The sequence below is a fragment of the Drosophila sulfurigaster genome, chromosome 2R (genome assembly GCF_023558435.1).
Source record: "Drosophila sulfurigaster albostrigata strain 15112-1811.04 chromosome 2R, ASM2355843v2, whole genome shotgun sequence".
Taxonomy (NCBI): Eukaryota; Metazoa; Arthropoda; class Insecta; order Diptera; family Drosophilidae; genus Drosophila; species Drosophila sulfurigaster.
The window spans coordinates 18,332,906-18,350,558 of NC_084882.1; the positions used below are offsets into that span (position 1 = coordinate 18,332,906).

General features: G+C 41.5%; 3 protein-coding genes across 12 annotated transcripts in view; 2 read left to right on the plus strand and 1 right to left on the minus strand.

Annotated features, from left to right (window-relative positions):
* Window positions 1-785: 785 nt before the first annotated feature.
* On the plus strand, window positions 786-2,146 carry LOC133838257 (uncharacterized). Its single transcript, XM_062269303.1, has 2 exons — window positions 786-1,086; window positions 1,139-2,146. Exons 1-2 carry the CDS (start codon window positions 879-881, stop codon window positions 2,098-2,100), a joined length of 1,170 nt encoding a protein of 389 aa, XP_062125287.1. The 5' UTR covers window positions 786-878; the 3' UTR covers window positions 2,101-2,146.
* On the minus strand, window positions 1,768-17,634 carry LOC133838260 (ankyrin repeat and protein kinase domain-containing protein 1). Of its 2 annotated transcripts, none has more exons than XM_062269308.1 (4): window positions 17,185-17,634; window positions 3,253-3,498; window positions 2,485-2,689; window positions 1,768-2,417 (listed from the first exon to the last, which is right to left on the minus strand). In XM_062269308.1, exons 1-4 carry the CDS (start codon window positions 17,194-17,196, stop codon window positions 2,170-2,172), a joined length of 711 nt encoding a protein of 236 aa, XP_062125292.1. In that variant the 5' UTR covers window positions 17,197-17,634; the 3' UTR covers window positions 1,768-2,169. The 2 variants fall into 2 exon arrangements, with proteins under 2 accessions (XP_062125292.1, XP_062125291.1); XM_062269307.1 differs by lacking the exon at window positions 17,185-17,634 and adding an exon at window positions 4,810-5,404.
* LOC133838264 (complexin) overlaps window positions 7,278-17,653 on the plus strand; it is a 33,055-nt gene continuing 22,679 nt past the window's right edge. For 2 of the 9 annotated variants that reach the window (XM_062269320.1, XM_062269321.1), the window contains exons 1-3: window positions 10,038-10,124; window positions 11,251-11,506; window positions 13,634-13,796. In XM_062269320.1, the coding sequence (XP_062125304.1) occupies window positions 13,742-13,796 (55 nt within the window). In that variant the 5' untranslated portion in view covers window positions 10,038-10,124; window positions 11,251-11,506; window positions 13,634-13,741. The other 7 variants (XM_062269312.1, XM_062269319.1, XM_062269317.1 and 4 more) reach the window with 6 other exon arrangements.

Sequence of the window (17,653 nt, forward strand, 5' to 3'; positions counted from 1 at the left end):
ATTACCCAGAAATATATTAGAAAAGTTCAATATCTTTTGTATCGAATTGATTATCTACAGATTCTATTTGACTTATAGTTACCCTACAATGCATAGAAAATATAGTTCTTTGTACTTTCTATAAATATTATGCTTATAACTTATCTATATTTTTAAATTAGTGCAGTATTTATGGAAACCATATTAAATGAATTTCAAAGTTTTACCTCAAAACTTTGGCTTATATATTTTTCTTTTATTTAGCTTCACATTTTTTCTATATATTTGACTTCCATATAATATGCATTTACTTACTTTATTTCCCCCAACTTGTTGCTTATTATAGGGATTACTACTAAATGAATTTCAAAGTCTTGCTTTAAAACTTTTGCTCACATATTTTTCAATTTCTTAAGCTTCACATTTTTTTATACATATAATATGCTTTTATTACTTTATTTTCCCAACTTTTTACTTATTATAGGAATTACTACTAAATGAATATCAAAGTCTTACCTCAAAACTTTGGCTTATATATTTTTTAATTTTTTTTCTTCCATATACTATACTATAATATACATTTACCTACTTTATTTCGCCCAACTTGTTGCTTATTATAGGGATTCCAACCCATTTCTCTGGCTTAACTCTTTTCATAAACTGTTTTGCTAATTCTGCGCAGTTTAATCAACCCCTTGCACCAATTGGCTTGTCTACAGGGTATAATTAAGTCAAATGAACAGCGGGAGAGCAATTCACTGATAATTCCACAATGCTTATCGACAACAAAATGCTAAGCTTAAGCAACAACGGCGGATGCCGTTGCCACTGTCGAAGCTGCGTCTCAATCGCGTTGAGTGTTTAGTGTTCCGCTAGTTTGTGATTGAACTTAGGCAAGAATGTTGTTGTGGTCGCTGCTGTTGTGCGGCTGTCTGGGATTGGGTGAGGCGCAGATCGCCTACCGGGGTCATCTGTCGGAGTTGCGCATCAAGGAGCTGAATAATCTGGCACAGCGCATGGAGCAATCGATCAATCCGGAGAAATATGCCTGCGACAGCTACTTTGACTACGTTTGCAGTCGCAATCGTCCGCTTTTTTCTATAATGGGTAGGTCAAAACTACGAAAAGTTAAGAAGTTTTAATTGAAAGTACTTTGTAGGTCACATACCACAGATGACGGATCTCATACAGTTGCTGACTGATCTGCAGAATGATCCCGAGCAGTTTGAAGCCAAGCAAAAGCTGATTGATTTCTTCATCTCTTGCAACACTCAGAAGTCTCTGCAGGATTGCTATCGCGAGACTTTTGATTATTTCAAGCCGCTTTTTGGGTACATCATTACAAAGGATTTAGTTGAGGGCAGTTCGCATGAGTTGAACGACTTTCTGGGAATTCTCAGACGCTTTGTTGAACGCACCGATTCGATATTCAACAGACGGTCGCATCCAGTCCGTGACAAGTTGGTAACCTACAAGGAAAAGTTTCGCACTCCGCGCACTTATTTCTATACCGGAGATCTGAATCGGGAGTATGCTTCATTGCGCATCTATCGCGAGAGTTATGAGCACAACCTACGCAATCTGGAGCAGCATCGCAAAAGGAATTCAACTTATGAGTTAGGCGTGCAACGCACAATGCTCGATTGGAGCTTGTATCTTTATCAGAGTCGCGACAAACCCATGTCCTATTACTATTCCACCTTCACAGTGCATCTGTACATGACCATGTTTAATATCACGGAGCGAGAGCGTGATTTCATTCGTTTCCGGGAGCAAGTCGAGTGTCTCAAGTTGCCGCAGTATGTGAATGTCCTGGATGAGGCAAGAATGCTGGCTGTGATCTATCTGAAGAGTTTCCGCCAGTCGTGGCAGGATTACAGCGAGTGGATAACCATTGCAGACAAGCATCGCGAGATCTACGATCAGGAGGATCAAGTTTTGAAGACACATCAACTGAGCAACAAGCGTTTGTTCTTCACACTCTACGCTCAGAATTTCTGCGAGTTTGGGAAAGAGTTGGCCGAACACGTTTTCTATTTGGGGCTGAAACAGAACGACGATTTTATCAATGTTTATATGTGCGGGCATCAGACCGAAAACTACTCAAATTGTATTGTATAAACTATGTTAAGTGGCAAAACTTTAATAAAAACGCAGACTACATTCTTATTAGTTTGGTGTAGCTCTTTTCTATCCTATTACGTCGACCGCTGCACTTAATCCCTTTGTGGTTGCCTGTTTTGCCGCATTTAGTGCTGCTGCCTTTGCTGCCTTTTCCAGTCGAAACGTGTGCACCTTGTCGAAATAATCCCCAGCCTGCTGTCGGCGATAAAGTTTGGCCAAATCGCTGCAGCTTTTGCCCAGGCCATCCACGGCCAACAAGTTGGCGCCGTGCGTCACCAGCAACTTGATAAGCTCCAGGCTTGCATCCATCACCACTGCACGGAGATTCGGAAAATGAAAATCACACAAGTACTAGTAAGAGAGGCGTTTCCCTAGACTAACCTGCACGCATCAGTAGTGTCCACTCACAGGCATCTCTGGCCTCCAAATTTGCGCCCGACTCGAGTGCAAATTTCACCATTTCCAGCTGATTGGCATCAACGGCACAGTGCGCTGGTGTCATGCCATTGCAGTCAACCGCCTCCAGCTGTGCCTTTTTATTCAACAGTATCCGGGCCGAGGGCAGATGACCATGGTAGAAGGCCAGCTGCAAAGAGAGTCAGCGACATAAACCGGAGGTGTAAAAAGAACAAATATCAAAGTGTACTCGAGTGTGCTCGACTGTGAGATATCCATCCATTTTTTTCAATAATAGTAAGAGAGAGAATTCTGTATTTATTTTAAAATATACCAAGAATCGAAAATATACTGAATCTACTTTGAATTCTGTATTTGGTATATTGATATACTATTACCTTGATCATATACCATAGATTTCAAAATTATTAATATACCAAAATACCAAAATATACTGAATTTACTTTATTGGGTATATTAAATTCTGTATTTGGTATATTGATATACTATTATGTTGAACATATGCCATAGATTTCTAAATATACAAGATTGTGTCTGAGAACTAATTTATTATACGGACGGAAAGCCTGACCGAAGGACAGCAGACAGATAGACAGATAAACGGAGAGACAGACATGACTTTTTACCTTTCCCATTGATGCCTGTTACATACATTTCCACAAAGTAATAATACCCTTCTATACTATGGATAGCTGGTTTAAAAAGGTTTACTCTTTTTTTGTTTCAACTAACGTGCAACGGCGTGCGTCCGTTTTGTGGATTCCCGAGGTGAACACTGCAGCCGGATGAGAGCAGCACATCGATAATACACATCTCGCCCTGAATAATTGCATTGGCCAGCGGTAGAAAGCCATTCGGACCGGGATAATCGACCAGACTTGGTCGACGACGTAACATGCGCTTCACCAGAAATTGCTGCGATTTGCGGATGGCGCGATGCAAACAGTTTGTCGAGGGCGGCGCAGCTTCTGTGCAGGCCTGTGGAACGATAGATAATCAACTTTAATTTGCCTGGCTGTAGTCGAGTGTAATCAATTTTGAATTATGCTAATATTTGGCACTGGCTTGAAATGTATAATTTGGAAATCTGTTTTGGGTTTTTGTGCTCGTAGAAAACTAATCAATAATAAGCTAATCGGCTAGAAATATCATTTAAATTTATTTTTGTGCAGTGAACTAATAATAAAATATAGAAATTAATGTATTATAAATTGACCCACTTTGTTATTTAAAAATAATTATTTCGCTTTTCAATTAAAGCTGAATTAGTCAGAAAAATGTTCTCAACTTCAGTATTTCACCTTTAAAAGTTTAACCTTTTCCAATTAATACAATCGAAACCTTATTTTTTAAATAAAACTGTGTTGTTAAGGTACTTCTTTTGAATAAAAGGGATTCTATACTAAAATACAACTAACAGCTAAGAAAGTTTTTTCCAAGTCACTTAAAATTTAGTATTTTTGTGATCACATTTTACGTTAGTATCTATTTTTTTCAATGAAATTGAATCAAATTCAAGATTATAAAATATTAAATGTAGTTGGTTTACACTAGAAAAATATTTGTATAGTACATTTAATCCTCAAAATACACTAATGAGCAAATTTGAACCTTAAATATAAGAGATTGATTGCGCTATTAAATATTGCGCTTTAAATTTAGATTTTTAGTAGGAGATAAATCAGACAAATATGTTAAATCAATTAATACAAAATCCACTGTTTTAAAGGTCGGCTCAGCACGATTGAAAGTGGTTAGAAAAACGATTTATTTTGGAATTATTTTTTCTATTTTATAATAAATGCAAAAAAATTTGTCGTAAAACAGAAAAAGTTTTTAAAATCAATTTAAGCTTTAAACATAGTACAAGTCATGAGCTATAAGAATAACCTTCACTTATTTTTGAAATGGTTTCAGTTATTGTATTTTCACTGACATTTTTTGACAGGGAATTACCCATGTAGTATAAACCTTTTTAAGGATCTGCATAAAACAATTGAAACTGGCATTTAAAGTGACCAAAACTACTCTATTATATTGTAGTATCTTAAATCTTCTGAGGAAGCATTTATATTCCCTCTACGATTCAAGCTACTCAGTTCCTCAATCTCTACTGACGATTCACAGTTTTCAAACTTGCTTTCAATTCTCTTCGAAATGAGTTTAGCAAACGCTTCACACCACATCCTAATTAGTTGCTATTAATTGGCAACTGTTGCACAGCTCGAAAGCAGTTCGTAACCGAAGCCAAACTGACAACTGAGCTGACTTTAATGCAGCTACTCATACAATGACATCCGGTGAAATGGCGAGTATCTCATAGTGGCTGCAATTCCCTCCCTCTTCCTCTCCCTCGACCAATTGGAGCGCCTTGATGCGCAGTCGATAGCCGAAATTCTCCTCCAATTTGTCGATGGTGTGTGGACTTGTGCTTGTCCAGGCCACCTGCTGCCAGTCGTAACGTTTGTGATACTTCTCAATGCTGTAGACACGGGCATTGTCATGTGGTGTCCAGTCGAGGCAGACGCTGTTCACCGTCGACTTTAAAACGCGCGCCTCAAAGTTGCGCCACACGGAGGACGACGACGACGACGACGATGGCAATTGGTTTGCAATTTTATTGTTATCCATGTGTTGCTCCATGTTGATTGTTGTTTATATTTTTGGACATGTTGCTTTTGCCTCCGCTTGGTCGTATATACACATTTGGCCAATTTGCCAGCTTTATTGGTTTTGACCACATGCCTCGAACTGAGCCGGACTGAGCTTTGATTCCGATATTCTCAATCCCATTTGCCACGGCAACAACAACTTTAATATCAACATAGCCATGGCAATGGCTTTGTCGATGCCATTTCCTTTCTCCCCTCCTCTCTTTTCTCTTTTTTGTTAAATCAATAAATTGTTGCAACATTTTGCTGGCTGCTGACTGTTGACTGTTGATTGCGACGTCCTGTGCCCCAACGAAACCAACTCTTTTTATAGAAGCAGCACTCGGGGAGATGGGGAATGAGGAGGAGGTGAGGAGGTGGCAATGACAGCGACAGCATGTAGTTTTTTGATGTACTCTCTGAACTGAAACTGAAACTTTTCCGTATATATCTCAATATACATATATATACGATTGTATGTGTGTGTGTGGCAGCTTACTTACTTAGCGACCCTTTGACACACTCGGCACTCGCTGCTGGTTAGTGTTGAGCGAAGGCACGAGGCACAGAGAGAGGGAGAGAGTTGGCTGTATAGATAGAGTGAAAGACTGGGCAAATAGTGGTATGTAGGGGGCGGGGGAAAGTTGGGGGGGATTGTGGCGTTTATCTGTTCGCGCATTGTGCCAACTCATCGACCACTACAAAATTACAGAGGGAGTGATGGGAGGAGAGGGAAGAGCGGGAGCGGAACGAGATATCATACTTGTAGCTCGGATGACATGCCAAATACAAAAGCTATCTCACATTGCCTGCCTCACACACACACACACATGCATGCATAAAAAAATTTATCATTTGTCAAAATCACAACATGAAACCGTTTTAAATTAAGCCACTCTCTGCTTCCTCTTCTCGCTGCTTCGCTTGTGCTTTTGCTTTTGCCAGAGTTTTCGTTCGTTGTGTGTGTGTGTGTGGGGGGGATTCCCACAAAATGACATTGTCTGCGGGTGAAGTGAAGTTTAGTTGTCATCTTTGGCGGCGGCTGCTCTTGAATTCTCATTGATTGACGACGAAGACCGCAAGTCGAGCTGAGCCTCATCCCTGGGGAGCGGGCAGTTTGTGTTCGTGCTTGTATTTGATATCCTCTAACTGCCTGTCAGTTGCTATATCATTATTATGAGCAAGTAGCGAGGGGTAAATTAACTTTATCATTCTGCGTGTCATTCTGCTTTCAATGAAATCAATCTAGTTTACTACTTCAACTCCGTTCAAGTTAAATGCCTAATCAATGCAATTGACACTCGCTCAATACCAAACTAGAGTATTGGCAGTGCGGTGAGTGTTTATTAAATTGATTTTTGTATACTTATCTACCTGGGGATAAACTCCTTGGTGTAATGCTGCTGCATCAGCAGCTCAGCAGCTGAGACTGTTGCCGAATTCCCAGCAGTCATTAAAGCATTCAACAAAGCTGAAAACTGCTGGCACGCGCCAAATGTGGCCAATTTGCCTTGACGGGAGGCGGGAAGACGGACGGATGGAAGGCGTCGGCAATGCCAAAAACAATCATAACAAAACCAATAGACGCCAGCAAATGGGCCTAAGCAAATTCCTTTCTATATAGTATTATAGTACATCCTGCCAGGAATAACAACGATGGATACGATGAAACGAACGAGCGAAGGAACGAACGAAGGAACGAAGGAAAGCCACAAGACAGGTGGCATAAAACGTAATGGGTTTGATTTTAATCTAAATAATGGGCTCTGCGCCGCGTGCTGACGTACATGGCTTAATTAAATAATTTATATAAATTACCTATACGCCTCTTACACGCACACACACAGGCACACACACACACACACACATACAGAGAGCTATGTGGGCGTAAAGCGCGCGCGCGTTCTCGCCAAATTCTCCGTGAGTGAATGTGTGTGTGTGTGTGTGTGTGTGTGTGTGTGTGTGTGTGTGTGTGCAAAAAAGTGTACCAAGTATTTTTTTTTCTTGATTTTGTTTCGCTTTTTATTTTTTTGGGTAAACAAGACACAAACGGCACGACACGGCACAGCAGCAGGCCTTAGTCTGTTTTATCAGCGCTCTGTGTACGCTCGACATCTTCCGGTTCGTGTGTAAAAATTTACAAGCGGAACAAATCTATAAAAAAAATAAGAGAAAAAACACAGAAAACACAGACAGACACACACGCATGCTGGCATAAAAATTAGCAAACGCCTGTCGCCGGTTCCTGTTTCCGAGCGGCAAAACTCATCCGTCGGATGAGCATAAAGCGATTTGTTGATCAATCAACAACAGACAACAACAACAACAACAACTTGCATGTGTAAGCAGCAGCGGCAGCAGCGGAGGCAGCAGCAGTTGGCATAATTCACAACTCGCATCTCGCTGGCGTGTTAATTAGCAAAAGGACTTTCCAACACATAACATACGACATTACAATTTACTATCAATTATTATTTAATCATTTTAATCATTTCATTGTCAGCAGGCACTATCAGCTTTTAGCTAGCGATTTAGCCAAGCTTTCGTTCGCGAAGAGAGAGAGGAGAGCTTTTGCACAAATGTGTTGTGTTGTTGTTGTTGTTGGTGCTGTTGCTGTTACTGTTGGGGTCAACTGTCAAAACTGACGGCAAAGTAAAATTGAGCGACGACTCACACACACACACACATACACACACTCAATGGAGCGCTCTCTCTCTCGCTCTCTCATTTATACTAGGCCGCTGTAAGCTTGCTAGCTATCCCTGTTATGCGTGCTCTCTAACTATTAGCTTGCGCTCGCTCTCTTTACATATTTCGGTGGACAGCAGCAGCAGCAGAAGGAGAGCAGCAGTGAAATAACAGTTTTTTTGGTATTTTCGTTGTATAGTTTTGCAACGAGTCGAGTGAACTTTCGTCTTGTTGTTCCTGTTGTTGTGTTGTTTTTGCTTTCGGTATGTATACAGAGTGTCGACAACGGTGCCAGTTACAGTGACAGACACAGTTGTTGTTGTTGAAAGTAACACGAAAATACAAGTCGAGGAATTTTGTTGTTTGTAGTGTGTTACGGTGCCTTCAACGGTTGTAGGTAAGCGCGCTCGACAAAGAGCTCCTCCAAGCTTTGGCAGCCCCGTGGCGAGCCATCAATAATCAAGTGAAAAATTTCAACATTTGCTCGACTGCTAAAAACAATGTTACGTCTCATCTCCTCTCCGCCTCCGTGCTCTTTCTACTTCGTCAGCCGCCTTCGCAGTACTCAACGGACGCAATTCACTTGTGGCCACTACGTGACATTCATCTCAAGCAGAAGTAGCGCAGGTGAAGGAGAGAGAGGGGGAGTGTGAAAGAGAGAGCTGGGGAAAAGGGCTGTCTGCGGATGTAATAAGCAATTTGTGGCAAAAAATAAGTTGAAAGGCAGCGCAAAAGGCAGCAGGAAATATAATTGATTGGTATATAAAGCACTGCCAAAGTCTGTTTCGCCACCGCAATCGCCACCGCACACTAAGCTGCTCAAAAAAAGAAGGAAACGAAGAAAATGTTAAGAAACTATAATTGATGGAGTGCAAAACAATAAAGTCCCGGCATTTGTTGGATTTATATCACACTAATTAGAATTCTCGTTGCCCCGCCAACCAAGCCAGAGAGAGAGAGAGCGAGCTCATGAGACCCTTAAGGCAATTGATGCACTTGTCATGGGCTGACCACAGGACGAAGCTGATAAGAGGGGCAGCGGGGGAGGAGGAGGAGGAGGAGGAGGACAGCTGGCTGCGGACGTGGCCAAGAACTTTGCAATTTCCTTCTTTCAAGCTGTGCGTTTCCGATGCGCCACAAAACTTCTGGCTGCCGCTTTGTCTAGCAGTCTAACAGTTCCAAAACACACACACACACACATGCCACACACACACCCTCACATACGAAAGTGAGCTAATGGCAAGTGACAGGCAAACAAAGGCCAAAGGCAACACAGCAAAGGCACAGGCAAAAGCAAAGGCTGGCCTAACATAACTCGTTAGCAGATGTGCCATATGGTTGTTTAACTTATCAGCAAGCAGGCATTTTATTTGCTGCTGCTGCGACTAAAATTACAACAACAAATCAATAACGCATAATGTACGAGTCGAGTTGTACTTACTTACTTGACTTGACTCTCATTTCGTACGTTTTTCTTGCTTTTTTTTTCTTCTGTGGGCCTTCCGGGCGCAAGCGCCATGCGCACAAAAGTAGGCAACGCTTTTCATTTCAAAGTCAAAAAGTCAAGCCAGAGAGAGCGCGAGGCAGGCAGCAAGATAGCGAAAAAAATGGAAACACACATATTATGTAATAGAAATAGAAGTAGACGAAAAGCGACGGCAGATAAATATATTATTAGTTAAAAAGCCAAAAGCTATTATGTACACACACACTCACACAAACGTTCGTGCTATCTTCGCGTATGTATTGCAACACACTCACACACACATGTATATTTTTATGTGTGAGTGTTGAGAAACAACAACAACAACGCATAGGGAGCCCTACGGCTATTATCTGAGCGCCTTGAGCGCTTTACCTTTCTGCCCGAGTGTAATACATTTTCGTTCGCTCTGCTTTGGCATCAAATGGCATGCGCCATGCGTTAGAGCAGTGCAGCTAGCTTGTTAACGCACTCAAAGCGAAGCCAGCACAATAAGCAAAAGCTTTGGCAGAATTGAGTGAGTGAGCGAGCATTGTTGAGTGTTTTTCGTATTCGGTTATTGTTGTAATTTAGGCGCCTTCTTTTTCTGTGTGGCCGATGTCGATGCCGATGCGACGACGACGCCGACGAAGCCGATGCCGACGCCAGCGCCGACGTCGCAGCAGCCTACAGCTGTGACTATGGCAACGACTGGTGGCGGCGGCGACGGCGCCGCAACGGCCCGAGTTTTCCATGTAGGGAACTCGGCAGTGCGACACAGAAGAGTGCGAACATAGCATGAAGTAAGAAGCGCCGAATAAAATATAGCAAAAGTAAAGTGCCAAAGCAAAAGTATTAAATAAAAGAACTACCAACATACGCACCTAACATACATATGTATTTATCATACATAGTGTGTGTACGTGTGTGTGTGCGTGTGTATATTATGTACTTGAACGCGTGAATCCATGTATAATAAAACAAAGCCTCACACACACTCTCTTACACACACACACACACACATATGAGGCAGCAAATCCGTTGGCTTTGGTCACAGCAAACGCACTACAACAAAAAAACTAAAGGCGAAACAAAAACAAAACTAATTCAATTATAAACAATTAAATTGTTTACGAGTTAAATGCACTGCGAAAAACGCAAAGAATTGAATTGCGTCGACAGCGAAGGCGGCTTTATGTAATCCAAAATGCCAAATTGGGGAAACACACAAAAAAGTGTCAAAGTTCTTAAAAAAATTTGATTAAATCAGTTAGCAGCGTGTGTTACGTAAAAATGTTTTAAGCAGCGTCGTGTGTGCTGTGTGTTGATGTGTTGGTGTGTGTGTGTGTGAGCTACCCTGCTCCTACTCTTCCTCCTCCTGGTGCGCCTCCTCTTGCTTCACCACCCAGATTCGTAATGGGCACTTACGTGCACGCTCGCATAAAAGAAACCCTAATAAAGAAATATCGATAAAAACAACAAAACACAACAACAACATCAACAACAACAGCAGCAGTAGCAAAAGAACGAACGAAACGACAACAAAAAAGAAACACACACACACACACACACACGCTGAAAACAGTAAAGAAAACAGCACAACACATTCGCATACACACGGCAGACACAATGTGTGTGTGTGTGTTTGCTCGCGTGCTTACATGTATGTGTGTGTGTGTGTTTTGCGTCTGTTTAAATTAGGTGCAATGTCAATAGGTTGTTATGTTATGGAGGGTCAATGGTTATTGTACTACTAACCAAACTATGCAAACTCATCAGTATCAACTTTAACCCCTTCTCTTTACATTTTTTTTTTTTTTTTTGGTATTCTACTGTCTGTCTCTTTCGCACTCGATATTGCTTGCCTCTAACTTATATAAGTTTCTGTTTTCTTTTTCTTCTTCTCTCTTATCTATATTTACATTGCAGAAAAAACTCTATCTGTCTGATGCTCGCTCTTCTTAGTGGATTTCTTTAAAACAAAACAAAAAAACAACAACAAGCCACACACAAACAACAAATTTTCCAACTTTTGCCTCTTCTACAACAACAACAAGAAAAACGAACAAGAATACAAGGAACAACAGCTGATAACAACAACAAGAACAACAACAAACACACAACACGCATCACATAAAAGAATTTCCCAGCGGCAAATCTCAACGGAATATTTACTGAGTGCCAGGTAAGCTTTGGCCCAGCTGTCCAAACTAGCAGACAACCCGCTCCCACTTCTCTCCTCCCTCCCTCCCTTCTCCCTCTCTTTACCTGTGTGCACCCATCTAAAGCTGTCCAAAGTATTTGAAAGTATCTTAAAGTATTCCCCAAGCGTCTAAAGTATGCGACAAGTATGCTCCAAACTCGAAAACTCTAAACTCAGCAATTCACGTCAAATGTTTGCATAAACTTTTGCGCATTTTCACGCGTGAAGTACCAGTTTTCCACCTCCCCCACACTTCATCCCACCCCCCACTTCATCCCCTCTCTAATACTTTACTGCAGTTTTAAACAAAGAATGAAAGGCTTTCCATTTTGATTTGCATTGATTTGCAAAAAAGAAAAAAACTAAATGAAAAGGTTCACTTCATTGTAATGCTGTTGACTTTCGAAAGGCTTACGTTGCGTATACTTGATATTTGTGCGCTGACCCCCATTTGATAGGTTGGTTATAAAGGTGCCCATAGAAACGCAGCACAGCACAGCACAGCAAAACTCAACTTGGCTTATTTGCGTGTTTATTGGCTTTAGCTTTACGTTCTTTATTTTTATTTTTCTGCTCATATCAGGTAGAAAGCAAAGAAAACAGCAAAAGAACTTCAAACGTAATTGGATAGCCGCCGTCGCCTGGCCACAGAGAAATGCGAATTCGTTTTTTATTTCTCTGTTCCCTTTTTTTCAGTTCTGCGTTGTGTTGTGGCACACCTTGAGAACAAGAACAAGAAGTAGGAGCAGCTGGCACATCAAATTCTAAACACGAAACCCATAAATTTGTGCTTTTATTTACATATATTAGGGCCGCAGCTAGGTTGGTTCCGTCCGTCTGTCCGTCCGTCTGTCCGTCAAAGCCGTTGGCTTTAGCTGTGGATGTGAAAACCCTTCTGTTTCGACAATGTTGCTATCCTCTTGCCAAGTTGCAAATTAAAGAGAATTTTCGTGAATTTCGTTAACGGCCAAATGTGTTTTGCTTTTGCTTTGAGGAGGAGGCGGAGAGGAGGCGGATAACGCCGCAGAGGAGTTCTACGTCGTCCAATAAACAATTCTGCTGACGCGTGGCCGCAGGGCACATGAAAAGCTGAAAATTCTTTTCAGCGCCAGCTTAATTCATTAGCTTGGCACAGACAGGAAGCAAGAGAGAGAGCGAGAGAGAGAGAGAGAATGGAGCTGAGTCCTGCTACATCCTGCCGATCTGTCAGTCTGTCATTTCGAGCGTCCGTCTGTCTGTCTGTCCGTCTGTCTGTTTGCCTGGCAGGCGTATGCTTTTTATGTCAAACTAATTTCGTTGCTCGTTTAGCTGGTGTTGTTTTAATTTGTTGCAACTTTTTCCCTGCCGAAAAACTCTCGTCTCTCCATCTCCATCTCTGTCTCTGGTTTGCCGTCGGCTTAAGTTCGTTAGCCCAATTTGAGCAAATATTAATATATGGTTATAAAGCCTCTGCAGCTAGTAGATGGGAAATGGAAATGGAAATGTAAGCTAAAGTTAAGGGCCGCCTCCTGCTGAGCTCTGTTCTCCTCAGCTCTCCTCTCCTCTGCTCTGCTGTGGCTGGCGGCCTTAACAAAATTGAAAATTTTCTTCTTTCTTCATTAAGTATTATTGTGCCGGGCCTCAGATAATATTAGATTATGTAGTACAGCAGCAGGCAGCCGGCAGCAGGCAGCAGGCTGGAGCAGCTGCGTGGTAATGTCAGCAATGTGTTCCCCATACCACAGGGAGAACAACAACGCAGAGTAGAGAGTCAGCGAATATGTCAGCGACAGAGAAATGTAAACTGCGCGATAGAGATGAAGATGAAGATGGAGACGAAGAAAAAAGAAGGCGAACTTCGCTGCTAGACAGAGGCAACGAAGCGGGCGGCATTTAAGCTAATCGGCTTAAAGTATCAGCGCTTGAAACAGGTGACAGGGCCAACTTGGCGGCGAGTCCAGCGAGAGATGCCTGTACTCGAGTTGCTTGGTCACTCTCTTGATGAGGGGGAGACGCAGACGCATTGTCCTCTTGGGCATTGTCCTTTCATTATTCTCATATTTTTTGTGTGTGTGTCTTGTTATGAGCATCATTTAATTTGCTGCCTTTTTCTGCACATTTCTTTTCCAGTTTTTGGTCTCGAAAGTCAACCGCAAGTGCATTCTATATACATATATACATACGCCAGAGTCACGCCCACATACGCCCATAGAGAGGAGTCGCAGAGCGTAAAGAAAAATGGCGGCGTTCATAGCGAAACAGATGGTGGGAAACCAATTAAGTGCCGTTAAAGGTAAGTCAAAGTCGAAAGCCACTCGCACAGATATATCTTTGTATCTCTCTCTCCCCCCTCACTCTCTCTATAATCGCATCTTATTAAGCTCATATACATAATACACACACACGCACACAGAGATACACATACATGTATTTTTGGCATGCGATCGATACACATACATAATTCATTTTCAAGCTGCTGCACACAGCGCGCCAAGAAAATTGCCGCACATGAAAGTGGCCAACGCTCAGCGTTTTCTACTTTTCCCCCTCCCCCTCCCCCTCTTAATGCTCGACTAGTAGTTGCTGTTGTTGTTATTGTTTAATCATTGGCTGTGCAATCGCTTGGAAAATCATTGAATGCTTTCAAAAACGGTGGCGCGAGTTAGGATATTTTATTTAAAATGCTTATCAATTGGCAGCATGCGACATGCCACATGCTACATGCTACATGCTACTTGCTAGATGCGACTACATGCCACATGCCACATGCCACTTGCCATTATGCCACTTTGCCAGTTGCGAAATGTGAAGCTGCGACATGCGAGCAAAAGGCCGAGCCACCATTTACATAATGTATCTCACAGACTATGTGTGTGTGTGCGTGTGTGTGTGTGTATCTAGGAGAGAAGAAGAAGGTGGCAGGCAGGCAGGCAGTCAGTCAGTCAGTCAGGCAGTCTCGCTCAATTTGCAAGCGCCATTTGCTGCCCCAAGGCATCGTAAACAGCTCTCGGCCAGCTAGCGGGGGTCACCTCTACTCCCCCTCCCATCCTCCCTCTCTCTGTGCTTGCCTTTTCATGTTGCCTGAAACTGAAACTGAAGCTGACGTTGGCCGTGTCGCTGCTGTCTTTTAAGACTTGCGAGAGAGACTCGGAGAGTCGGAGAGTCGCTTATCAAGCGCAGAAATTCTGCACGAATGCGTCGGGAAGTGGTTCCAACAAATTGATACACTTAATTGCGTAGATTGATGCTAAATTCACAGCACTTTCATAGTCGAGTCGAGTCGAGTCAAGTCGAGGCGAGGCGAGGCGAGTCCTTGGTCGACTTATAACAGGCATAATACCACTTACACATTTTACCAAGCAGTGACAACCAGGCAGCTCAATCATTGCTCTCCTCTCCTCCCCACCCCTCATGCTAGCTGCCACTTACCATCCATACCACTTGCTGCCACGAGCAATGTCAAGCTGTCGTCGGTGAAAAGAGTGCGGTTAGGAGGAAGAAGAAGAGGAGGAAGAGCAGGAGGCGAAGCTCTGCGCTCTGAGGTTCGTGTGATTGCGATTGGCAATTGAGCATTAGGCCGTCAAAGTCTGGCAGTGATAGACTAGCTAAACATGAAAATGCCATTAGCATGGTCATAAAAATCGAGAAATCAAATCGAAATACTATACTATATAATACAGTTGCTGCACAGTCCTCGTAGTCGTATACGTAATGTATATATAATGCACACATAAAACACCAAAAACGTGTGTGTAACACACGTATGTCAATTACCCAAATACAAAACTGCAGATGCTCTCAGCAGTCTCCGTCTTCGTCCCTCAGCAAGCACTCAAAAATCGACATAAAAATGCGACAAATATGAGAAAATAAAAATAAAAATAAAGAGCACAAATCGTAAAACATTCGAACTACTTTTTAACTCAACTGCAACCGAAGAACATTGTTTAGGAATTGTACTTTTTAAAGTTGCCACATGTGTAGGGGAACAAAACAGTTGTAAGAAGCAAATCAAGGAAATCCCTTGACTTGGGGTTGGGATTGGAAGGTGGAGGGTGGAGGGTGGCAGCTAATGCGTTTCTATTGTCACCGAGTATCAGAGAAATTTATTTGAGCTGAGCTTTTCACATCGTGTTAGCCTTTATTGCCATTGTAGGGATGGATAACTTACTATATATGTGGATTTGCCAGTAATAAATGTTGCAAACGTGCAGTCCGAGCGATGCAATAAAATATCATTTTCGTTTCGTTTCACAATTATCATTCAACATGACATTTATTGCCATTCGTATGTGAATTTATTGTCGTATTCCGAACTATCCCTAATTGCTTTAGTAAAACCCATTTCCATTTCTCTTCTTTTTTCTTTTCAGGTAAGCGTTTATTGTTCAGCAAAATTGCGAAGAATTTTTCATTGATTGCGTAAGTTTTTGGCACCATCATTAGAAGTGGTCATTGAGCTAATCGAAATAAGTTTCATAACTATATAATATTTTGATGATATCGTATATACAACTACTATATTATTATATCTGGCACAATTCCGTTTAGTTATAATTTTAGCGCTTGTGTTTCAGTTTTGAATGAAGATCGAGACTTTTGTTGATTGGCGATAAACTAAAATAACAAAAACAAAAACATAGCATGAAATATGATGAAAGAAATTTTAACTAGAAATTTAGACTCGTTCAAAATTGAAATTGATTTTCAAGTTACAACAGCATAAGAAAGTATTTAAAAAAGTACTTTTATTTAAGATCTAGCGTTGCACATAAAAAACACACACACGCCAAAGTGCAGTATATTAAAATACTAAAACTCTACACTACACTACAAAACACACACACAATACACATAAAAGATCGCTGATCCATAAGAATCACTCTCTCTCTCTCTCTCACTTTTTCCCTTTTCGTCTAGTTTCCACTCCCATCCCAAAAATAAAATAAACTACGTATTCTTATAATGTAATTGTAATTGTATTCTCTACTTAAGCTTAAGTGCACCACACACAGAAATCATATAATGCTCCTTTTGATAAAAATACAGCAAATACCCAGAAATGAACAAAAAAAATAATAATGTGTGTACATATTTGTACGCTCCTCCTCTTCAAAAAAAGAAAAACCTTCACAGCCGAACTTTACCTCATTGTAAAACACACACAACACCAAACACCAACACACACACATACACATACACGCACAAGAGCTTGACACAACACAACACAACACAGCACAGCATAACACGGCAAACAAAACACGGCAGCAAAACTCAGCAAACACCTAAAACGATACCCAAGTGCACAGCACAGCAATCCTTAGAATCTTCATGCACTTCACTGACACAAAACATATACAACAACAGCAACAGCTACAACAACAACAACAACAGAAACAAACACACGCCTACTTTCACGCCCACGCATACTGCCACGCCCATAACAGAAGCAGCAGCCGCTGTGGCAACAATGAGCTCAGCTGCCATCGGCTTTATAAAAAAAGAAAAAAAATGAAAACACACAATTCAATTTCTTCTATTACAATTTCCTTCTGCCTACCCTCCACTTCTCTCTCTCTCACTCTCTTTCTCGATAAGGAGGTTATTTGATTCTTTTCATTTTTTTCCACTTGTTTTCTTTTTTTTTTGATATGCTTCTTTTATTTTGTACTTGTACTCACTAACATTAACATGAATGCCACGTCAAGTCACGCCACGACCACGTCCAAGATTCCGTCCACGATTCACTTCCACGTCCACGTCCACGATTCACGTCCGTGTTCAGGACACACGCCGCCCACATTGTACTCGTAATACTTCTGGAATACAACGGAAATTTGAGCTTGGTGGATGCCAAAAGGCGGCAGCTGTGCCGCTTATATCAAGTATACGCCAAAGTGTACGCTTTAAAGATTGCGCCCAAAGGCTCGAGTTTCTCCTGTTTTTCAATCAAAATCAAAAACACACAAACCAAACACACACACAACAGCAACAGCAAACTACACTTATATACACACTTTACTACAATCTTTTCAACTTATTCCAATTTCTCTTGCTGATATGTATTTTACTAAAGCTATCAAATTCATTTTTCAACATGAAGTTTTATCGAAAACTTTACTACTCAAAATACTATATACAATATTAATG

Bases quoted from the DNA above. Each gene is read 5' to 3' on its own strand.
- LOC133838257 (XM_062269303.1), top strand. From the start codon at position 879: ATGTTGTTGTGGTCGCTGCTGTTGTGCGGCTGTCTGGGATTGGGTGAG. The intron at 1,087-1,138 runs GTAGGTCAAAAC...AGTACTTTGTAG, and splicing joins TCCGCTTTTTTCTATAATGG to GTCACATACCACAGATGACG.
- LOC133838260 (XM_062269307.1), bottom strand. From the start codon at position 5,163: ATGGAGCAACACATGGATAACAATAAAATTGCAAACCAATTGCCATCG. The intron at 2,690-3,252 runs GTTAGTTGAAAC...CTCTCTTTGCAG, and splicing joins ACGGACGCACGCCGTTGCAC to CTGGCCTTCTACCATGGTCA. The intron at 2,418-2,484 runs GTTAGTCTAGGG...ATCTCCGTGCAG, and splicing joins GACACTACTGATGCGTGCAG to TGGTGATGGATGCAAGCCTG.